Genomic DNA, 23,884 nt, shown 5'->3' with positions numbered 1-23,884 from the left:
CTTTGAAAAACAGTTGTTCTCACTACTTCCGCTCCCTCTCTCGCTCACTCGACCACTGCTGCTCTGTCCTCGCCTCTCACCTATCATTCTGCTGGGTTGCTGTTCTGCTTCTCAGAGCGGCCCCTGGCCAAACTGGGGCCCTAAGCAAAGTGCACAACAGGTACAAAATCAGTGCATAACAAAATGCATTTTAACATAACAATCTTTGTTAGTAAGAGCACACAATATCTGAAATAAAACAATAAATTAGGTCATCAGTTATCTTAAGTGAACAGCAGGTCATCACGAGGTCTTAGGGATGCACTCGAGTCCAAATCCATATCCGACAAGTAATAAATAATGGCTTTTTTGCGATCATCAGGTGTTTTGACCCTTAACCGTGACACCCTTACGCTGGTGGGTTGCCAGTGGTAGCCAAGTCACTGCCCATCTCCTCCTCCTGGCTTCCAGCTCAGCTCTTCTCTCCTGCTCCATAGCCAGCAAAAGGCTTTCTCTGCTGCTCTCCTTTTCCCCTGCAGTCATCCAAAAGGTCCTGGTATTTGGCATTCTTTCTTTCATCGCAGGCCTCATTGCACCCTTCTTCCCACGGGACTGTAAGTTTGATGAGAATTATCTTCTTTGCCTCTTCAGACCACAGCACCACAGCTGGTCTCAGGGTTGTCTGGATAAGCTGGTGGAACTGCAGTCTTCCTCCCAGATCTACCTTCATGTTCCAAGAACGGGCCATTTGTAGTAGGATGTTTCTTGATGTTGCTGTGGTTGGTGGCTTTTCTCCCTCCATTACAAACTGTATTGATGTTATTCTCCCATGTGGTTGGCGTTTCTTGCATCTCTGCTGCTCCAGGGTGTTAGCCAGTGTCCGGAGCACCTTGTCTTGGCACCATCTTTACCTCTCTTGGGTGAGCGCTGTTCTACACCCTGACAGGATGTGTGGCATGGTGCCATTCTCCCCACAAACCTTACACCGTGGGTCCTCTCTCATGCCCCACTTGTACAAGTTTGTTGGACTTGGGAGTGTGTCGTACAGTGGTCGCAGCTGGAGGGAGATGTGTAACGGTTCCTGCTTCCATAGATCTGCTCATGTGATCTTTCCTTTAGGGAGGTCCCATTTGGTCCAGGCTCCCTGGGATAGTAGATCCACTGCCCTTGATCTTCAGCCTTCCTCCTCCAGGTTCTGTAATTCTTCCCGGATCATTGCTCTTCTTTCCCAGGGTTCTGCCTCCATGTCCACTGCTAGACATGGGAATTTCCAAAACCCTGTCTTCCTGTGCATGGTGTTCCTGTGATGTCACGTAGCCTCAATATGCTTTCTGCTTGTGGAACAGATGCATCAGCTGCCCACTTACGTTCTGATTTCGTGGTGATGCCAAAGTGTTTGCTACCTTAAATTCCTCCACCACAGATCACAGGGGGAGTTGGAGCTGTCCTGATCTTATGTCGAGGCCTACTGATGCGAAGCTTTGAGGGATTCCCAGTCACTTTCGGAGGTACTTATTGATCTTTCTTTCCACTCCTTCTACACATGTCAAAGGGGCTCCATACACTGTCAGCAGCCACATGAGTCTTGGTAACAGTCCATGTTGGTAGAGCCATGCTTTGAACTTTCCAGGGAGCCCTGACTTTTCAACCCTCCTCAACCGCTCCTCTGTCTGCTTCTCCATACTGGTGATGTTGTTCCTGTTGGTTAGCGAGTTGTCAAACCATTTTCTGAGGCACTTTATAGGATTCTCCTCAATTGATGGAATCACTTCTCCTTGCACTTGCAGTTTGAACCTGTTCATCAACTTACCTTTCCGGATCACCATGCTCCTGGATTTCTTGGGCTTAAACTTCATTCTGGCCCACGTTGCCATGTGGTCCAGAACTGTTAGCACCCATCTCGCCTCCACATGGGTTGTGGTCGTCACGGTGAGATCATCCATGTAACCTTGTCATGCCAGGTTCCATTACTGGTCCTTGGGCTTCTTTCCCAGCAGCTGTTATGAGGAGGTTCATTCCCATGACGAAGAGGATGGGAGAGATTGTGCATCCAGTTACGATTCCCTTTTCCAGGCTTTGCCCCCGAGCTGCTTAGTTTTAATAAGCAGGAATTTAAGTCATTTTATATTTATTTGTGGTTAAAATCCAACAATTAAAAAAAATAATACATTGCTTATGGTTTAAGCCATGCCCACCTTTTTTCTTGAATCTGAATCCAAATTATTTTGCCACAGAACAAATACAAATACAAGTAGTGGTACCTTCACACACCCCTACGAGCTAGACTTATGGTTAAAAATCAAGTAACCTCTAGTGGTCCTGTCAAGAACAACACTGGTGTCATACTGAGTGAGTGAAAACCCCAACATGAAGACAGTGGTGGGGAGCAAATGGTTAAAACAACGTGAGCAAAGCTTGAATCCAGGCTCAATAGCGTTTATTTTTTAGGTGGCTAATGTTAGCTAGCTAATATTCGCTAGTTGTACTTGTACTTATAAGTGGCCAATGCTCTGCTGACTCAATAACTGCAGAGCTCCAAGTCTCCTCTGGCATCAACATCAGCACAAAAACTGTGCGATGGGAGCTTCATGGCATGGGTTTCCATGGCTGAGCAGCCGCATGCAAGCCTTACATCACCAAGCACAATGCCAAGTGTCGGATGGAGCGGATTTAAAGCATGCTGCCACTGGACTCTGGAGCAGTGGAAGCTGTTCTAGCTGCAAAGGAGGGACCAACTCCATACATCAGAAAAGCTCCTGTAGGTGTAATGTGAAGGTGGCCCAATACTTTTGCCTATATGGTGTATGTTAAATAGCCTGATGTATTCCAACTGTAAAAAATGACAGCCGTTACTGAGTGGTGTGTGTGTGAGAGAAAAAGAGAAAGAGAGAGAGAGGGAGAGACAGAGAGAGACCAACCTTTGTGTTGAAAGACAAATGTCTCGTGAACCACAAGCTCCTGACCACAGGTATAATATGTGTAATGAAATCAGGGCTCTCAAGTTTTGAACTTGAGTTTAGAGTGAGATTTTGGCGGCGGCAGCGGGGGTGCGGTTTGGGGTGGGGACGGGGGTCCTCTTCTGTAACTACTTAAGCGAGCGTCTGCATCGATGTGTCAGTTGACGTCTTCTGTAGCTACTTCAGCGAGCGAGAATCAATGTATCGTTGGAATCAGAATGTAACGTTGTTGTAGCGGCAATATCTAAATCTTACCTGGATACAGCTATTTTCTGATTAGCTGTTCGGTAGCTATATTCTTTTGATTTGATCAGCTGGTGTGTGGCAGGGCCTTCTGAACTCTACCTGGAACTCACTTGATTCCTCTACCTGTTCCACTGTTATAAAAAATAGTGCCGCAACTTGGTGGGCGTTATGCTGGTAATTTCTCTGCCTGAGAAATACAAGGTGTGGTGTGTGAGCGGGTTAAAATGCGTGTGTCTCACGCCCAATATGTGAGACTTGAGAGCTTTGTGAAGTAAAACACATACTGAGAGCACAAGAAACAGCTAAACCTGAGAGGCTGTGGGAGGTTTACAATATAGTTTCTATACTATACTTTATTATATTTGAATCATATGGCAATTTATTGTATAATTTGAAAAGTTTTTGACAGTACAATTGGCTGCTGAGTCTCTCCTATGCTGGCCAGCTGTATCCTCCCCCTGGGGGTCTGCTCTCTGCTGATTGCACTTTACTAGTTCTCACTAGGAGCCAGCCATGATTAACTATTCTATTTTCAGTAGTCTATTTTCAGTAAGCCTGCGTAATTTTAGTGCCTTAGTCAGGTCTAATTGCCAATTGCTGGCATGTAGGCTACCAAAATGAGGACAACACATATAATAAGCAACCCTTGCCTCCCTCATCTGATTTGCTTTCCCAATGAACGGACAGCTGCAACATTAACTCTACTAGTGTAGTTAGTGGGTATAGTTTAGTATAGTCTTTACATACTTCATTTATATAGTACTATACTTCTTTATATACTTCATTTATATAGTTTAATACAGTTTTCATATATTTCAGTCATACTTCTGGTGAAGATCTTGTTCTCAAGACAGTGGAGGAGTTAAATGGATCAAACTTAGTGGATGTATTGCCATCGCATGGCCAAATACCTTAAATATCAGAGCGTTTCCAGTGAGCGAGTGTGCACGTCACAGCATGGCTCTATGTATACTATGGGTAGGAACCAGAGGATCCAGGGGAAGGGAAGAGGTGTGACTTGGGTCCAGATAAACGGAGCTGCTGGTTTGAGAACCCACATGTCCTACGAGTTTTTGTTCCAACTCTACTCTTGCACACATGATTCAGTTAAGGGCTTAATGCTGACTGGTTGAAACAAATCTATCTGAACAGGGCACGCATGAAAGTGTGTGGCCTGTAATTAGATCAGGTGTGCTGTGAGAAGCCTCACAGTGCAGCACGCATGACAGGAAGTGATGTAACTGCACTGTGGGGCACTTAGTGGATCTCAAAGAAGAAGCCACATACTGTGAAAAAACAACATGGACATTAACCCACAGACTAAATAATAAATGGTAAATAATTTAACTCAGCAACATTGCACAACGTTAATAAGACGAGTTTAGGGTTATGGTTAAGGTTAGAGTTAGGCTTGGAACTTCCCAGCCTCACAGGGCAGTGACATCACTTCCTGCCTCATAGTGCATCTGCACTGTCAGGCTGCGTGCAGTCTGACCCTTCTCAAAGTTGCAGGGCAGATGGTACCTAAGGACTGATTTTAGAACTGCAGAGCCAGCTGAGAAAAAAAGAGCCATGTGTAAATCTTGTTTATAAATCGGATTTGTAAACTGTGCCATCAAACTACCAATTCATGCCCACAGATTTGCCCTTTAATTCCAAGACAGTTTGCAAATCTGTGGCCGTGGATTCATAATTCATGTGCATGGATTATAAATCTGAGATAATGGTTTGTAAACTGTGTGCAGATTTATTAACCGAGAGTACAGATTTATACATGGCTCTGTTTATTTCTCAGCTGATCCCGGGGGGGCTCTGTAGTTAACCAGCTGTTCCTAGGAAGAGCAAACATATCTCTCTTATGAACAATACAGAAGACTGTTTCACATCAAAACATTTACTGACTCGGGTATTTAAAAATCACCGGCTTACATCATCAAATCAAGTCCACATGTTATGTTGTAACTTTTTTTTAAGATCTACATAATGTACATAATGACAGCCTGAGGGGAACACACTGCGACTTTACTGCGGTCAAACTTATTTGACTTATGTTGCTCAAACAAATAAGCTTCATGGACTTTTATCGGTAGAACAAAAATAAATCCAACACAATTGAGTTTCAGTTTCAATGCTGTTTTTTTTTTTCTCTCCGAGAAATGATGATGGCAGTAGACAATGAGCGAACCATCTCAATTCCCTCCCATCTCTGTTCTGCGGGAAACAAACATGAGCTCACAGCAGCGCCTGGTGTACCTGCTGGTTAATTATATCCATCTGGTGTAATTAGGAACTGGATGGGATCAGGAATACCAGTTGAATGTAATAAACTACCAGGTAAGATAGAAAACCATTATGGTTGCTGTGCAGTACATTCTGTGTGTAAAACAGGGCAGAATTTGAGGAAACATAAGGAGCAAGAAGCATCGGACAAACTCCACAAGAGGTTAGACACTTTAAGTCTAGATACTTGTGATAATGGCATGAATATATACTTGTGATAATGGCATGAATATGTGAAATGTGTCCAGTGACGAATAACTGTGAATGCAAACTGGTTACGGCTGATTACTGCATGGTATATGGAAATTCCAGAGAAAAATGGCACCTGGCTGTCTACTGCCGGGCTGTTTCCGTGTCACCACATCACACCAAAGTCTCCGTGTGAACTCCCCTGTCCGCTGGCTTGTTGTGACATGGCCAGACATGCCCAAAACTATGGTTCTAGTAAGCTTGTAATTGTTTTGGTACAAGCCCCAACTAAAGCACCTACTGAGACTAAATCAAACAGTTTTTCTGTATTTTCTCTGTCAGCTTGACATGGGGGCTGGAGGTGAGAAACCACATCACTCTCAGATCCAGCAAGACAACCTGGCAGTTTCAAAGGAGGATCGATGTCTGCATGTGGGAAAGGGAGACCTGCTAAAAAGGTTTCACAGTAAACAGTTTCCACTGTGTGGGCACTAGAAACACAACACGCATATTTGAAGTAGACTAATAGGACAGGCAGTTTACATTTATGAAGTAAAGATACCACCTCTGCCAGGTTTAATAAGCGAAGTGAAATAAATGTCAAGTGATAAGGATGACCTCCTGTGGTACGAGATGATCTGTAACAGAAGCACATGTTCGTATGGGGAATTCCATGGGCAGAAGCACTGTGACAGCCCACATTATTTCTGATCACAGGCCACCAAATAAGCTGTTTACCCAAGGAAAGCTGAGGACTCATTCGGGACAGGTGGGGAGAATGCAGCGACCGAGGAAAGTTTTCATTCGCACGGTACATCTCAGCTGCACCAGTTAAACATCAAGGACAGAAAGAAATAGGAGGAAAGTCCAGTTTGGAGCTTGGGGAAGACACACAAAACTGCATCAGCTTAATCATCAACTCGCAGCCCACACACATCCTTTTACAAAGCCCCTTCATCTGTTTGTGTGTATGTTGTTTGGCAAAGGCATAGGCTGTACTGATGCTCATTTCTAGAATTTTCTCAATGACAAATGGAGGAATGGAGGAATTAAGCCTGAGGCTTCTGCCTGGCTAGAAAAACAGACTTGAAAATGAGTACCATGATAAATAATGACCAGTTTTTCTCACTCTGGTAATCAAATTCCTTCTCTTAAGTCCTCTAACATTGGATTTCCATACCAACAGGATGGCTTAATGACAGAGAGCAATGGATGTGTACTGCTAACCAGCACTGACTAACCAGCAACTTCCCACCTGCAGCCACAGAAATCATCAAAATAAGTCCGTCAATTACCAGTCATGGATTTTATTTAGCCATTTAGCGTGGGGTAGGCACTGGCCCTGGATTTCAAACAGGGGAATATCTCTGTGTTTATAGGACATAAATGAAACCAATCAGAAGTTAAATTTTGCAGTGAAACATGACAGCACATAGTTATTTGTATAAATTTGAAAAGCAGCATGTCTTGTTTCTCTAAACATAGAATTTAAAAGGAATACTGCAATGTTTTGGATAAATATTAATTCATTAATTATTAACTGATTAATAATAAAAAATGAGTCCCTTTAGAAGAAGATCATTTGTGCCTGATCTACTTATACCTGCAGTGGTTCGCAAATCACTGCAACATATGGAAGGATAAATCTGTTCAGCATTTACAGTTCCACCATCTAACTTCTTCTTCTTCTTTTTTAATCCTAAGACATGTATAAACATGATACACAGTGTAAATAAGACAGCTTTGGAATTGCTGTAAGGTTTATTTTTTCACTTTGATGGAGCTAGACTCATGACTCCCACAGACTTTAAGTCTTTATGGTAAACTAACCTGAAATGCTACCCATAGGAACCGAACCATGAGACGTACAGAGGTGAAAATGGTATCAAACATCTTGTGTCAGTCCAGGTAAAACGGAAAACAGGTATTTTGCCCAAAATGTTGAAGCATTCCTTTAAGCACACATCATAGTTTTGAGTGATGTGTACACAGAGAAATAACAACCATGTAAGAACCATGTTTAAATAGATCATACTTTAATACTGAAAATGCACCCATAGATCCCACCTCCTCATCCTCGTAGTTCCCCAGTGTCAGTAGCATTCTCACTTACTGTACAGTATGGCACCCTTCCTTACACATACACACATGCGTGCACGCACACACGCACACGCACACGCACACGCACACGCACACGCACACGCACACGCACACACACGCACACACACACACACACACACACACACACATTTAAGTTCATATAATATAATTCACAAATGTATATTCCTTTGTCTCATCATTTCTATTTAACAAGTTAGTTAAATATGTACACACATGTTGGGTAGCTTGGTTGGTTTCTAATTATTCCTCCAATCAAATTCCAATTCAAGGAATTGAAAAAAAAAAAAAAAAAAGCCAATTCAAAACAAATGGCACCCTCCAGCTCTCCAATTAGAAATCCGTCTCATCTGACAGGATTCAAGGCCCTCATGGTTGTCTTGACCCCTTTACTCAGCAAAGAGGCAGCTTGTCAGTCTTTTCCTAAATGTGTCGTACCGCTGTCCCGTGTCTTTCACAGAGACACGGGTGGCTTGGAGGAAAGTCATGGCCTCATCTGCCATTCTGTTTCACTTTGTCTTTCCAAGCGCGGTCCTATGGCCTTAGTTCAATCCTGTGGAAAATTTGGACAGTGAGGGAGGTTTTGGCACAAAGCATGTGTTTTGTCACTACACAACCAGTAGTAGTGGGAGGGGGGTCTTAGATACAGCAGATACTGTCCTAGTGCACAACAGTCCTGAGAGGAAGTTCATGTGGTTGTAGAACCACGCAGAGTTCAAATGCTTTGAAACCAGACAGTACTTCCTTTTGCACAGCCATAGCTGCTTTCTCCTCCAGTCTCCCCAGAGTATCGATCACTGTGTGAAAAACTAGGAATGGTCAAGGGAGGAAGTAGTATGCTGTCTTTGTTCCAGCCTGTCAATCCCTGCACCCACTCTCCATTTCCTTCTTTAAGACCGGGGCATCTGCCACTGTCAAAATCCATTAGTGCTAATTCCTCTTTGTATTTTCACATGGGAAGTAAAGTCCTGGCTGTTCTTGTTCCCCTCCCGTTTTTAGGGATGGGGGAGGTTCATTCGGTCCTCTATGAGAGTGTTGTCGGGCCCCTGCGCCTCCATGCACTGCTTGACTGTAGCAATGACACCCGACAGACGCCGGTCGAGGGCTGCTAGGTGTGGCTCAGCCAGGACGGGGTGGATGGGGTCAAAGGCCAAAGCCTGGCGCATGGCTGCACTCAAAGCCCCACCTCTCAGCAGGTTTAATCTGTTCCACGTAGACACACGCACCCTGCCACAGAGGGAAAATAAAGAGCAAGAGTGATACTTTCAACCATCATGAAAAATGAGACACAAGACTTATAAAGAAGAGAGTGTACATTCTTAGGAATTTTGTGACTGAATACTCACATGCAACACTGATAGAGCGGCGCGAGGATACTTCGCTCATCAAGAGCTGCGTTCCCAAAGCTGCATTAAAAAAAAGAAAGAAAGAAAAGACTAAAGTGAGGCAGCTGAACCTGAAGGTCTGTCTGCACTGCGGTTAGGAGAAGCCATCAGAACGTATTAGCCACACTCTGCTGGCACATGGCTCTGTGGAGAACAGCACACACACTCTAAGGCTTCAAACACAACATTTCTAGGACACACTCAACTCAGCGAAGTCAGAGAGGATCTTGTGGGCACAATTCACGTTTATCTGTTGTGCTCCTCAGACGAGGCTTAGAGCTAACACTACACACAGTCAGAAGCATAAAACACTGTGTGGAATAAAGTGGTTTAAAAACCTTTAAAACTGTTTTAGGGACAAGTTGGACAACACAACAACCGTAACAACAATTCACAAGGTGCAAGTAGATAGACTTTCGGCTAAAAATAATTGCCTTCAGCTGCATGTTACAAATCCTTCACAGTCATCTTGGATTTTAAGGCAAATTAGCTAGTGTTAAAATCAGAGGGTCAGCTGGTGGTTGCACTAACTATGCAAGTTCAGACAAGTTTGCAAACAGCTCCACTGCCTGGGGCACCAAATATATGCCAAAATATTAAAAATGCAAATCACAAAATAAGGACTTAAAATGTTATAAAGCCACTACAATGACCATACAGCTGAGGTTTTTCACTGAGTAACTCAAAATACAGATGATCTAAGTTGGTTGCAAAAGATGTAACAGGTTAAATCCCTGCAACAATCATAGTGTGCTGTCAGTTTCTGGAACAGTGAACCTCATCCCACCCACTCACTGTTATCTACTCTCACTCTGTTGTGACAGATTAACACTTAAAATGTTAACACATGTTCACAGTGTTGACAAATGTTAGCAAACCAGTTTTTAGACATAAAATTATCTTGTGCAATAAAGTCAACTAGAGTATTGGGGAAGTTGTTGGTCTTAACCCAGATTCTTTGATGATTTGATCACACAATTAGTTCGCAGGGAGGACACAAGATGTATGCCCTACATGAAAACATTTCCAGAATGATTGTGCTGAGGTGGTGTGCTTGGAAAAACCAAGGTCTCAGCAGAGATGTGTTAACTTTTAAACAGCCAGGCATGCTAAAATTAAATATGAAATCAACACAAGTAACAGTGTGGAATCATTTACTTACCAGTGAAGAGAGTTACACTGACATGTCTGTACAAGTGTATGTATTTGGCTTTTTTTTTTTTATTTCATTTGTGCATAATTTGTCAGCAACACCCACAACAAAACTAATGACAAAACAAAACAAAAAAAAAATTATGTTTGATATACTGTCCTACAAAGGTAAACAGCAGTAGCAATTTTCTCCCCCAAAGATCAAATGGCAAATTTAAATTTCATTTTATTGAAAATGAGAGGTGCAGGTGCTTCTAAACATCATATTACCAACCTCTGTACCAAGAATGCCAAGACGGAAGATACAGTAATCAAGATAACAATGATGAAGTCATCCTGTCTCGGTCTCACTCAGTCTTGCTCTTATGCAGTTACCACCCATTACCTTTGTAGAGCAACGCTGCACAGCGCAGCGAGTGAAACCACCCTCAGATCAGGGGTTCACTCATGACCTATAAGGAATGCTTTAAGTTGGTGAGATGCACACCCTGTGAAGAGCTACAAAGGTCTCAGTAAAACACAGTGAGCAAAGCTAGATTTACGTTAAACATTTACACATTCACATTTAGGAGCGAGACAGGTGTGTGCCCTCTCAACAGAGTTGTAAAGCACTCGCTCCTCTGCGCGTGCTCGCAACAGGAAACATGCGACAATGTAGCAGTGATAATACGGGATCACTGCAGACAACAATAAGCAGAGACACCCACGGCCCTTGGCAGCACCGCAAATCATCCTGAGAGTCAACAGTTTCCCTGCCACATGTCACCAGATTATTCAAAAACAGAGGGCCTTCATGAATTATCTGAATTTCCTGTAATTACTGGTGTCGACTGAATGAACCCACATCAAAGTTACTGTCCCCCCACACTGAGAAATATTTTGAAATGTTTAACTGTCACACATGGTTTAAGCCTAACTAAATAAACGTGGAATGAGTCAGTGTTACTAAAATAATGTTACTATTACTGGGAAATCATTTAATGATGGTAAAATTTAAAATAAAATTTGTTGAGCATGTAATAATATTTGTTGTAGGGTCAGATGGATTTTATTTTTATTAGACAAACTACAAAACAACATGTTTTGTTGTAAAACAGTGATTTCATTCATTCAAAAAGATGACAGTCATACTCCTCACTCAGAATACGTGTAGGAGGCGGGATAACTTTGATAAGTGTGGGACAGGATTCTTGGGATTAACTCTGACATGCTTGTTAACTATGGCCCTGATCAAGATTGCCAACCAATCAGCATCGTCCTCTATTTTGTCCCTCACCTCTTGGCGTTGTCTAGGAGGATGAGCATGCTGGCACCCCCGTCGTCCTGGAAACTCTCGTAGTGATGGCGATCAGCGTTCCCGATCAGATAATCAAATATGGCTGTGTCGATGACATCCAGCAGCCTTGGCCCTGCATCGTACGGAGGCATCTTCTTCACTGCCTCGCAGTAACTCTCATCATACTCCCATCTAGACAGATTTTACACACACACACACACACACACACACACACACACACACACACACATTAAGTTTATGAACCTACTTTGTTCACAAGAAATAGTCTGCACATAAACACACACCAGGCTTCTGGATATTCAGTAAGTTGTGCTGATGATCTGATGTCTAATAGACATATTTGTAAAGGGTGGCCAAAAGAATATCATTAGAATATCATATTAAAAAAAATTATTATGTTATAAGGTTATTTCCGATTTGACGTGTCATCACATCGATTGGAACCAGATACTGCATGTCGTGAACAGTTTGAATGAATATTTTGATGATAATCTCACAGGCCAGTGTGATCACATCAGTCATCTGGAAACTGTCTAGCTCACTTCCAGCTAATGGCTGTCTGATCCTTACTGAAAATCTGTCCATTTTATTATCAATAACTAAAAATGTGGTCATGTAAGGGACAGTCCCCCCGCTTCTCCCAGGTCTCACAGTTGACCAAAGACTAAGGGCCAGGGGCTGTTGTTTCTGCTGGTCTTTCTTTTACCTAAAACTGACATCCCACAAACAAAAATGTGTAAACATTTGCTTGAACAACTAAAATATAACAAAATAACAGAAAACTAATAAAATGTTTTAACTTGTAATAACTTGTAAATCTGTGGCCCAAGTGAATTACATCACCTTAAGACCTTGTCAGGCACTTATCCTATCTGATTTAAACTGACTATCTGATTTAAAAATTTCATAACATGTGAGCCTGCAACACACAGAAATGCTATAATGTAAGGATTCCTCCACAAAGCACTTTGCATCATCTGAAATTTTACCAAAATTAATTAATTCATTGAGAAAGAGTAGACATAGTATACAGTGTTTTAAGAATTTGAGAAATAGATTTTTGGGGGGGTAATTTCACTTATTTTTCGAGGCATATACAGTACAGGCCAAAAGTTTGGACACACCTTCTCATTCAATGCGTTTTCTTTATTTTCATGACTATTTACATTGTAGATTCTAACTGAAGAAATCAAAACTATGAATGAACACGTGGAGTTATGTTATGTTATGTAAAAAGGTGAAATAACTGAAAACATGTTTTATATTCTAGTTTCTTCAAAATAGCCACCCTTTGCTCTGATTACTGCTTTGCACACTCTTGGCATTCTCTCGATGAGCATCAAGAGGTAGTCACCTGAAATGGTTTTCACTTCACAGGTGTGCCTTATCAGGGTTAATTAGTGGAATTTCTTGCTTTATCAATGGGGTTGGGACCATCAGTTGTGTTGTGCAGAAGTCAGGTTACTACACAGCCGACAGCCCTATTGGACAACTGTTAAAATTCATATTATGGCAAGAACCAATCAGCTAACTAAAGAAAAACGAGTGGCCATCATTACTTTAAGAAATGAAGGTCAGTCAGTCCGGAAAATTGCAAAAACTTTAAATGTGTCCCCAAGTGGAGTCGCAAAAACCATCAAGCGCTACAACGAAACTGGCACACATGAGGACCGACCCAGGAAAGGAAGACCAAGAGTCACCTCTGCTTCTGAGGACAGGTTCATCCGAGTCACCAGCCTCAGAAATCGCAAGTAAACAGCAGCTCAGATCAGAGAGCAGATAAATGCCACACAGAGTTCTAGCAGCAGACCCATCTCTATAACAACTGTTAAGAGGAGACTGCGCCAATCAGGCCTTCATGGTCAAATAGCTGCTAGGGAACCACTGCTAAGAAGAGGCAACAAGCAGAAGAGATTTGTTTGGGCCAAGAAACACAAGGAATGGACATTAGACCAGTGGAAATCTGTGCTTTGGTCTGATGAGTCCAAATTTGAGATCTTTGGTTCCAACCCTGGTGTCTTTGTGAGACGCAGAAAAGGTGAACAGATGGATTCCACATGCCTGGTTCCCACTGTGAAGCATGGAGGAGGAGGTGTGTTGGTGTGGGGGTGTTTTGCTGGTGACACTGTTGGGGATTTATTCAAAATTGAGGGCACACTGAACCAGCATGGCTACCACAGCATCCTGCAGCAACATGCCATCCCATCCGGTTTGCGTTTAGTTGGACGATCATTTATTTTTCAACAGGACAATGAGCCCAAACACACCTCCAGGCTGTGTAAGGGCTATTTGACCAAGAAGGAGAGTGATGGAGTGCTGTGGCAGATGACCTGGCCTCCACAGTCACCGGACCTGAACCCAATCGAGATGGTTTGGGGTGAGCTGGACCGCAGAGTGAAGGCAAAGGGGCCAACAAGTGCTAAACACCTCTGGGAACTCCTTCAAGACTGTTGGAAAACCATTTCAGGTGACTACCTCTTGAAGCTCATCGAGAGAATGCCAAGAGTGTGCAAAGCAGTAATCAGAGCAAAGGGTGGCTATTTTGAAGAAATTAGAATATAAAACATGTTTTCTTTTATTTCACCTTTTTTTGGTAAGTACATAACTCCACATGTGTTCATTCACAGTTTTGATTCCTTCAGTTAGAATCTACAATGTAAATAGTCATGAAAATAAAGAAAACGTATTGAATGAGAAGGTGTGTCCAAACTTCTGGCCTGTACTGTATGAAGGGAAATTAGAGTATTAAAAAGATCTTGTTCAGTTACAATTATAAAAATATTTAAACAAAGGGGTTTTTGAACAATCCTTAAGCATGATGTTTTTTTTCCTGTACTCTCAATTAATTTCAAATAAATGCTAGAACTTTTTCCTTTCCCCCCATGACTAAAAGCCTAAGCTGAGCTTGGCTGCTGTATTTGCTGCAACATTTAAATTTACATTTCAAAGTGGGCAAGTAGGTTTTCCTAACACACTTTCCAAACAGATAGCTAGTAAGGGTCTTAACACATTTTTTTTTGTTTTTTTTTGCACAAGTAAATACATGAACCCACAATGTTATCAGTTCATCTCGCCCACCCAGCACTGTTACCAGTTCTAAGAAACTCATGTACAGGGGTTTGAAGTGAAATTCTGTACTTTATGAATTGACTGTAGTCTTCTCTCAAATCTACTGACTGCTGAGTTATAAATACTCATGATCAAGGAAACCCCTGTATCTACAAGGAAACTTGACTAATGGAAGAAACAGATGCTCAATATAGACAGAATATTTTCCATTGCCTTCAGAGAAACTTCTTAGTTAGCAAAATTTAATATCACAAGATTGCATTTTCCTTGGTCTTGCAAACTCAGAACTCAAAACAACTGAAGAGAAACTTTGGGGAAAAAAAAGCATACTTTTGCAGAACGACAACTTAAAAGCCAGCCAGGACTCTTTGGTTTACTTGAAAACGTTGGTTAACTTGAAACTCACACACGCAGCAAACACGCACCTTGCCAGTTTCCCCTCTCTGTATGTGCGTCCCCAGGGGTGCCTGTGTTTCTGCAAAGGCCAGACGTCTGGCAGCCACAGGGTTAATGATCCCTCCATGATCTCTCCCTCGGCACACGCCGGCTCGCTCTCCCTGCAGTAGTAACACTTTCCATAGAAACATGTATTATTACCTGGAGAGAGAGACAAACAGAGAGAATAGCACCCTTGAAAATACACATCACTGCATTTCATCAACCGTGAGATTCAGAGGACAAACAAAACACTGCAGGGTATATATATTGGATCTCGTGGTTTCTCTGGGAAGGAAAGAGAGGGCAGGTGTGTGAAGATAAAGGGAAAGCACTCACTCAGCCCACGCTGGGATAAAGACAGACTTGTGCACTTGCACACAGTCTCACTAAGACTTCTACTTGGAGAAAACACTGGATTTAGCTCAGCTTAGTTTTTGTCGATAATTCTGCCCCATGTGGATATTTGTCTTGTCCATCCACTAGGGACAGGCTGATTGATACTTTACTTTAGCAAGTAATTTAATTTTTATTTATTTTTTTGATGGGACTGAATGCCTATTCAATGCGTAAAAGTAAAAAAAGAAAAAAAAAATTTTGTTTGTAAATGTCTGGTGCGGGAACTACTTCCTCTCCCGATTCCTAAATTCTTCACGCACAAGTCTCAAAGGGGAGTCGTAACATTTGAACATGTTAATGACTTGACTGACATTTCAATTGTTGACTTCAAGAGCCTCCTTTCAGGTGCAATTTTAGGCCAAAGTATATTTATGTGTTTCTAGACATATCTTATTATTAGCCTTGTGTTTTTAAAGAGATTTTATTTATATTGTTGCGCACAATTCATTACACACACACACAAACACACACACACACACACACACACACACACACACACACACACACACCTGCACGAGCACACACACTCACAAACACGCATAATCAACTGGAAGTTCAAGAGAGAAAAACGCAGCTGAGACTGAAAAGCGCGCTCCTGAAGCTTTTGCTGCAGTCAAAATGTATTAGTGTGATGGAGTGGTGGTTCGTGTCTTCACAGTCACATGCAGACACATGAATCAGGAGTCTCATGTTTTATTCACTACGTTCCACATGTTGAGAAAATAATACAAGCAGGCCTGTTAGGCTCGGCTCCAGTTCAGCCTCTTCGGATCTACTCTAGACCGAAAACTGCAAGATGCCACTACAGCTGCTTCACAGAGGACGAGAGACAAAAGCAACTGCTCCAAAGTAGCGAAAAAAATGAAACTGGCAGAAAGTAAACAGGATGCTTCACACTGCGCCACTGAGAAATACTCATATATGGTCATTACTAACAAAACATTTGCAGTACTCCTATGGTTTCAGGCAGACTGATGGGAATATCAACCAGTTTGGTAGTTAATTAATAGGGATGTAGATAATATCGGCATGACATCGGTATTGGCCGATATTGGCTTTAAAAATGAAATATCAGTATCGGACGGAAATGAAGATTTCTGCCGAGACGACTTGCCAATATGTGAAACAGGTCAAATCTTCCTGGTTGCGGCTGTTGTCAGGATCATCTCAGGGAGAGCATCATCCAAGCCTGATTCAGTGGCATGAATCTTACAGTTTTATTTGAAAGAAAATGTTATATAAAAATAAATACAGCATGTTTTACAAAACCTAAGCTGAAGTAGTTTTCTGATTTTGCCCAGAGGAATGTATGCATTTTAAAAATTGTATTTTATGTATGCATCTGACAGTGGGCCTTCACAATAAGAGCAGGCATAATAAAATGTTAATTCCACACCAGGAGAGACTTGATGTTCTCTGAAATTAGGTCAAAATTAGGACAAAAATATCAGCCAAAAGAATCGGCAAAAACTCCAATATTAAGCATCCCTATTGATTAATGAAGTCCACAGAGCCTACAACCATGTCTCAACTTCCCCTTCCAAGACTTTTATTTCTCTTTACTTTCCTTTTTTAACTTTCCTGTGTTCTGTCATTCACTAAAGGCCAAAATACGCCGGTGCCAAATGGTGGGCATTAAAACAGCTGCCCCTACTACACCAGCAGGAGCCTGTTGATGCTGTGTGTTCAACGCCGTTGTTCGGCCTTTACATGGTAAAACTTTTTTTCCCCCAGACAAAAAGCTGCTTTGTAGTTGAGAGTGTGGTCTGCACATGTTGCAGCACGGTGCTTCCTACTGGTGCTAGGGCTGCTATTTGACACGTCGCGGCGCTGCAGCACCACTGTCTTTTCAGCTTTATTTTTCTTGTGGACTGCCCTAGTGTTGCACAATGCTCTTACATCCTCTCACACCTGTCTGTGTGCACACAATTTCACCAACATAACGCACACACACACACACACACACACACACACACACACACACGCTTTTGCTCTAGTTCTTGTGTTGCAGCTCCCTGGCTCTTTACATGGATTCAAGTCGTTTTTTGTGTGGCACTTTCCTGACAAGCCTGTCTATCCAGGTCACTCCTTTAATAAACTTTTGTAAAATGTACGTGATAAACTATGTGACATGACACACCCAGAGCAAACAGGATTTGCCAGTGTGTGTCCTGGTCTGGTGTGCTACTTGAGAAAGTGGGAAAAGGGAAGGAGAGCGGCAACATAACCGGTAACGAGGTGAGTGAGAAGGTGTAATAGAGAAATCAGAATGAGGAAAACTAAGGACAGGAGAGTAAACACTAAGCATCACAAAATAAATAAATAAAATGAAATATATAAATAAATATAACATAAACACACCTTTACTTTAATTAAATGAAATTACACTGAAATAAGGGGACACTCACTCAGTCTCACCCTGGATACTGGGGCTCAGGCCGGGCAATATATCAGTGTTATATTGATACTGCGACATAAGTTTTGTCTTTTCCTGATTTAAAAGCTTCATTACAGAAGGGGGAACAAATTTTCTTAAATTATTCATCTGTTGTAGGTGTTTTATTTGTTTTATTACTGGCCCTAATGACTGTTTATCAAAAACATATTGTGTAAATATCTTGCGGTAACACCAACAGTCATCTCTTCAATACTGTCACAATATCGATAGAGGTATTAGGTCAAAAATATTGTAATGTTTTGATTTTGTCCATGTCACCGGGCCCTAACTGGGACACACTGGAAGCCTTGCCAGTGGCACCCAACAGGTTGTGTTACACACACAATCTGAGCCCCCCCTCACGCCTCCTTCCATATGCTTTCTATGAGACAGTTAACTTGTCTTACACTAATTTGGACATTGTGCAGTGATAATTATTTTTGCAATTGCAAATTATTGTTATCCTGTCATTATATTATGTGATTAAAAAAAAACAGCAACACAATATCAAAATATATCTGTTGTCTTACCTGTACTCTATAAAGTGTCAAAACTGAACTACTTTCAGTTAGCCTTCACTGCTAAAGCAAATGGGCCAGTTGCCATTACCATTCCAATGAGGGGCTGACCTATATTGATATTATAATTAATATCAAGATATGAGATTAGATATCATCTTGGGTTTTGGATATTGTAATATCTTTATATGACATTAGTGTTGTCTTTTGCTGCATTAAGGTAAAGGGAAGGACTTTTCTGAACTTATTAGACTGTTCTAGCTGTTTGCCTCTTAGCCAGGTCAAAGGTGCTGACAGTTTTGCATTTAGATCAGGGGTTATGCATGTGCAACGATCCGATACAGAGATACATAAGCAGCAACTACTGATGTGATACGATACGGTTCACCACCCAATTGTGATGCAGTGAAATTTAACAATATGATTCAACACAATGTGATTCGATGCGATAAAATGAGGCAAACGAATGATGCTGTTCATTTCAATGAGTTTGATTATTTGTTAACGAAATAAACTTGTGACCTTTCATAAACGGACTTTGTTTCAAAAGTCATGTGCAAGTGTTCTCTGTCTTTTTTCAAGTTGACAGTACAGTACACTTTTATAACACCTGGCTCACAATAAAGGATGCTCAAGATTAACAACAACGATGAGGCATAGTGTAATATGTAAAACTACTGCCAGGCAGCAGATGTGCATAACACTCTTTCAGCAGCAGGTATGCTAATTCGGCAGTAAGCAGAAAAATGCAGTTTCTATACTATGCACAATAAAAAAATTAATTAACCTTTCACAAAGACGTCTTTCATAACTGCTTACAAATGGAAAAATGTACAATTATTACTATTATTGGCATTCACATGCTGCTGTCAACAAACACCAGCCTCACTGTCATAATAGTGACAGTCATTACAGTAAAATAAATTAGCTGTGGTGCCAGGGTGCCATTAAAAAAAAAAGTTGCAATGCTTTGCTCACCACTCTTGGGGCTGTTAGCCCGAAATGAATCCCAACACAAGATGGGGAAGGTGGGGCACTGGCAGATGCCTCTACTTTCACACCATGACCCCGTCTTAAGTGTGTCATAAGGTTAGTTGTGCTGCCTGTGTACTTTACAGCAGCACGGCACATTTTGCAAATTGCAACTGATCTGTCAAATTGTCCATTTCTCTTGTAAAATCTGTAGCCTTTCAAAGCTTTTGATTTGTTGTTTGCTGGTGCGTATATTTGTTCCACTTTAGCCATCCTCAATGCACGTGAGTTTGTTGTGACACGCCCCTAACCCATGCTGCTCAGCAGAAGGCGGCATCCACTCCGTAAGGTAACACAGAAGTACTCCATAATATCAAATTATTGGACGAGCCATCTTTCTGAATTAAGGCATAGAACATCTAATAATTAAATGGATCAGATTTTATCAATTCAAAGACGCAAAAAAATGATGCATCTCCATTTCATCCCAAATTCGTATCTATTCAGGGATGCACTACCAATACACTTGCATTGTGCCTGTGCGTGCCCCTGTATGGATACGAATCGGTGATCTTCCCATCCCAAATTTAGATTTTTTGCGGGTCAGCACATATTCAAGTTGAAACTCTCCGAGCTGAGCCATTTCTCCTTTTTGTAGTCTGTTGTTTGCCTTGACCTGCTTGGTTGTCATATAAACATTACTAATAACTGTTTATCCTAAATCTCTTCTGTACAAATATCTTTTAAAAGCACCAATAGTAATTCCTTCAGTATTGTCACAATATGGATGCAGATAGTGAGTCAAAAGATATGGTAATATTTGATTTCATTAGTAATCACCCAGCCCAACTTCAATGTGGAGTCATTTAGTAACCAGTTCTACAAGGGGACTAGTTCTTGTTAAAGTCAGCATCTAATGGTCTGTCATTTATTTGAACAAATGTATGGATTTTCGCTGTCTGTAGGCTAGGTGGGTGGTCCACAAGCGGCCTATGAATTCACTGAGGAAACCCTGGAAATTGAGCTGGAGGCAACACCGATGAGAAATCAAATATACTTCTTTTTCCTCCTCCAAGCCAGACAGCACTTGACTTGAACCAGGTGGGCCGCGCCGGCCTATTCAATGGTACAGCAGGGGAAAAGCTACTGACTCTCTCAAACTAAACTCACATGCAGTGTATTATCTGAGAGAGAGCAGAAAGAGAGCAGAGCAGATGAATACCGACCCTGCATCAGAAAGGTGCTCAGTAGCTGATCAGTGGCCACGGGTTTGATCTCGGTGCGCAGGTTCACATATCTCCCCACCACTAGGGGTGCTCTCCTGAAACCCAGGATCCTGCAGCAGAAATGGGGCAACAAAGAAACTGTTATGCTGTGCCTCATTAAAAGCTCAGTGATGATGCTGAGAACAGATGATGAAGGTCCCATACCTGTCCAGGTGAAAAGCAGCCACCTCTGCATTATGTCTGTCATAGCCTGCATAAGGCTCCCCTTCAACAATGTAGTCTCTGCTATATCTGAAAGGTAGAGAGCACATTAGAGTGTGTGTAACATGTTCGCATTTATAGTGTCTTTTTAAGAACACAGTCCCATGTCTGACCTTTTGGGCTTGAAGACCACTTTCTGCCCCCCATCCAGCACCAGCAGAGCTTTGAGCTGCGTGCCCTTGTAGCCCACATCTGCCCGCTCTATCCTGGCTGTGCTGAGGGAGGTGAGCACAGCAGCCAGCTCGGGGGTCTCCTCAGGGTACACCTCTCGGGGTCCAACCCACTGGCCCGCTATCTCCCAGGGAGACTGGAGGGTGTGGGTGAGTCGAGCTCCACGGGACAGGGAAAGGCCGGCTTCCATCTGGCAAAACATACATGCAGATAGTGGTGAAGATTACCAATGAACATAATGAGGATGTGTACACCCATACACAGGTAAAAACACATGCACTCTAGAACTGACCTTGCGAAACGCTCGGAGGTCCCGTCGGCTGGCCGCAGAGCCCTCCCCTCCATCCAGCAGGAAGATCTTGGCCAGGCCCAGCAGGAGAAGCACGGCACACAGCACCACCACGCGTTGTTTGAGCTTCATCTCCGAACCAACCGGCCCTGACCCCTCACCCCTACGCTGTGTGTGTCCCCCAAAGTGAACGCTTCTCACCCCTGGCGCATGGCCTCTTCTACAGCTCCCCCTCACCTGTCCTCTGACAGACACACCTGAAGGACAGGAGCTCTGCTTCACGCCGAAAGTATGGTGTAAGCGAAGAGACACTCACCTGCAGGGAGAGGGTGTGAGGGAGTGACAGACGGAAATAAGGAAAGGCTGGAAGGAAACGAGGAGGGGTGGGGGGAGATGGAGGAGGAGGAGAGAACTGGGTGAGAGGAAAAGAGAGAGAGAGATGACAAATGCACTGTCAATAATATGCAGAGAAAATACTGATTGATTTGCCGCCCCTCTTGCTTGTTTCCCCCCAGGGCAGGCAATGACCCAGTACTGCAGCACAGCGGAAGCCTGCCCAGCATATGTAACTACATCAGACAGACATAGTCAGTTCTGTGGAAATGTGAAAGAGTGTCCGCAGTTGAGTCTACATTAAGAGGTGCTGCACCCATTAACCCTGTACTGCACACACAGACAGCAAGGACTACTTTAAAATTAGTGAGACTGACATGAAGAGGTTGTGTTTGTGCATCTGGCAGTCACAACATCAGCTTACAGAGCGGCATTCATCGAGCGCTGCGTGGATGATTCAATATCTGACACGACACTTGATTCAGCCCATGTATACTGGACAAGCAACTCCACGCTGTGGGCTGGCCTGTGTTAAAGCAGTCAGGCATTCAAAGTCTCTTGTTTCAGGTAAGAACATCCATCCTGAATCTGGCAACAAGAGACAGTACTCCTATCGACCCTGCCCATTTCCACTGAAGATCACAACCATGTAGTGCAGAGGTGGCTAAGATGAGGAGGTGGACCCAGCTCAGCCCCTCTGCCTGATGATTTCCTCAGACAGTCAAACAGTGCAAGAGAAGGATCAGGGGATCATGGTCCATGTTGTTCAAATTAGCAAATCGTAAGGTGAAATCTCCCCGATTGAATCATATCACTGGGAACAGGTGCTAACTGTTACTTGCAAAAGGGCTGAAACGTAGGTTACAGACCTGATTTGCATGCTGGCGATTATTCAATCATTTGCACAGTCTCTTAATCGCCGTTTAACTCCTGCAACATGATCGACAGCAAGTGCCACGTCCAATTGGGAGTAAACAGTGTCTGCTAACGTCAAGATAACCAAGCTAATGTGCTAATGAGCCCCGCAGCCAGCGCACCCACCGCTACATACGGTAATGACAGCAGGCTAGACATTAGGTGGCTAATATGACTAGTTAGTTACAGCTTGTCTTGTGTACTTGGCTTAGCCCAGCCAGGTCTAGCCACGCAGGCAAGCGCCTCTTCACACAATCGCTCTTTCATTATGGGCTTTCTAACACATCGCACAGGGGCAGCCGGCTAGCCAGCACACGGTGCTTAACGCTACAAAGCATTAAAAAAAAAGCCACAAATGAAGGTTTGAGTTGGCGTCTGCGTTGGCAGCTCCGACCTCATCTATCTTATCGAATCAACACTGCTGCAATGGTGTGACCACATCTCTTGCTAGCTGCTTTAGCAACGCTCCGTACACCTTGCTGTAGAGCGCCAGGTTAGCTAACACAGCGAGCTACAGTAGCTACGTACGTCGTCTGTTGTGTTTACAGGCTGCTGAGGAAGAGCGGACTAACGTTACCTTAGAGACACTTGCAGTACAGCGTGGGGGAAATACCTGGCAAACGTCTGCAAAGCCGTGAGAGAGGATTGCTAGAATGTGTCCCGCTGTGGAAAGTCAGGATGGCTTGTCATTTTTCTCCATCCCCTCGGTAGCTCCCTTTCCTCCACCCTTTCCTTCGATTTCTCCCTTGCCCTGGCGTGTCCACTTCCGAATCTCTCCCTCGACAGGGACTTGCAGTAATGACTATATTTAACCACTAGGTGGCGGTGTTGCACTACAAGCACATTGCCGGACACTGAAGATTCAGGTCTTAAAAGTTGTTTTGGACTAAAGCGTAAACAACAGTGTAATAGCCTTGCAACTGTAAACAGGTGCAAACCAACAAGATTTTATTCTTTGCTATGTTGAAAATCTAAATATTGCTTGCTACTTTGGACATACTGTTACTGTGGCAGCCGTACAAGTGATTTAACTGAAGATATATTCAGGGTGTTGCTCACAGGACCGTGAGATGAATAGAGAAACCACTCCAATGAGCTTCCATTAAACAGCTGCATTTGTAGTCTCTCCCGTGATCCTGCAAGAACATACAGAGGGACTAGGACTAGAGAAATTTCTATTTCAGCAGTTGGAACTGAATATTAAGAACTTAAGTGGCACTAGTCCATGTGTTATAAATGTGTAGTACAATTACTGG

General features: G+C 42.8%; 1 protein-coding gene across 3 annotated transcripts; it reads right to left on the bottom strand.

The window, feature by feature from the left end:
* Window positions 1-6,937: 6,937 nt before the first annotated feature.
* fam20b (FAM20B glycosaminoglycan xylosylkinase) lies at window positions 6,938-23,487 on the bottom strand. 3 transcript variants are annotated; one of them, XM_030050130.1, is made up of 9 exons: window positions 23,206-23,487; window positions 21,384-21,792; window positions 21,034-21,281; window positions 20,864-20,950; window positions 20,660-20,769; window positions 15,098-15,269; window positions 11,583-11,774; window positions 9,116-9,175; window positions 6,938-8,996 (listed from the first exon to the last, which is right to left on the bottom strand). In XM_030050130.1, exons 2-9 carry the CDS (start codon window positions 21,510-21,512, stop codon window positions 8,765-8,767), a joined length of 1,230 nt encoding a protein of 409 aa, XP_029905990.1. In that variant the 5' UTR covers window positions 21,513-21,792; window positions 23,206-23,487; the 3' UTR covers window positions 6,938-8,764. The 3 variants fall into 3 exon arrangements, with proteins under 3 accessions (XP_029905990.1, XP_029905989.1, XP_029905991.1); XM_030050129.1 differs by having other exon boundaries at window positions 23,242-23,487; XM_030050131.1 differs by having other exon boundaries at window positions 21,384-21,743; window positions 23,242-23,487.
* Window positions 23,488-23,884: the final 397 nt, after the last annotated feature.

The sequence above is a fragment of the Myripristis murdjan genome, chromosome 4 (assembly GCF_902150065.1).
Source record: "Myripristis murdjan chromosome 4, fMyrMur1.1, whole genome shotgun sequence".
In the NCBI taxonomy this organism is placed as follows: Eukaryota; Metazoa; Chordata; class Actinopteri; order Holocentriformes; family Holocentridae; genus Myripristis; species Myripristis murdjan.
This window is presented reverse-complemented; position numbering and strand designations above follow the sequence as displayed.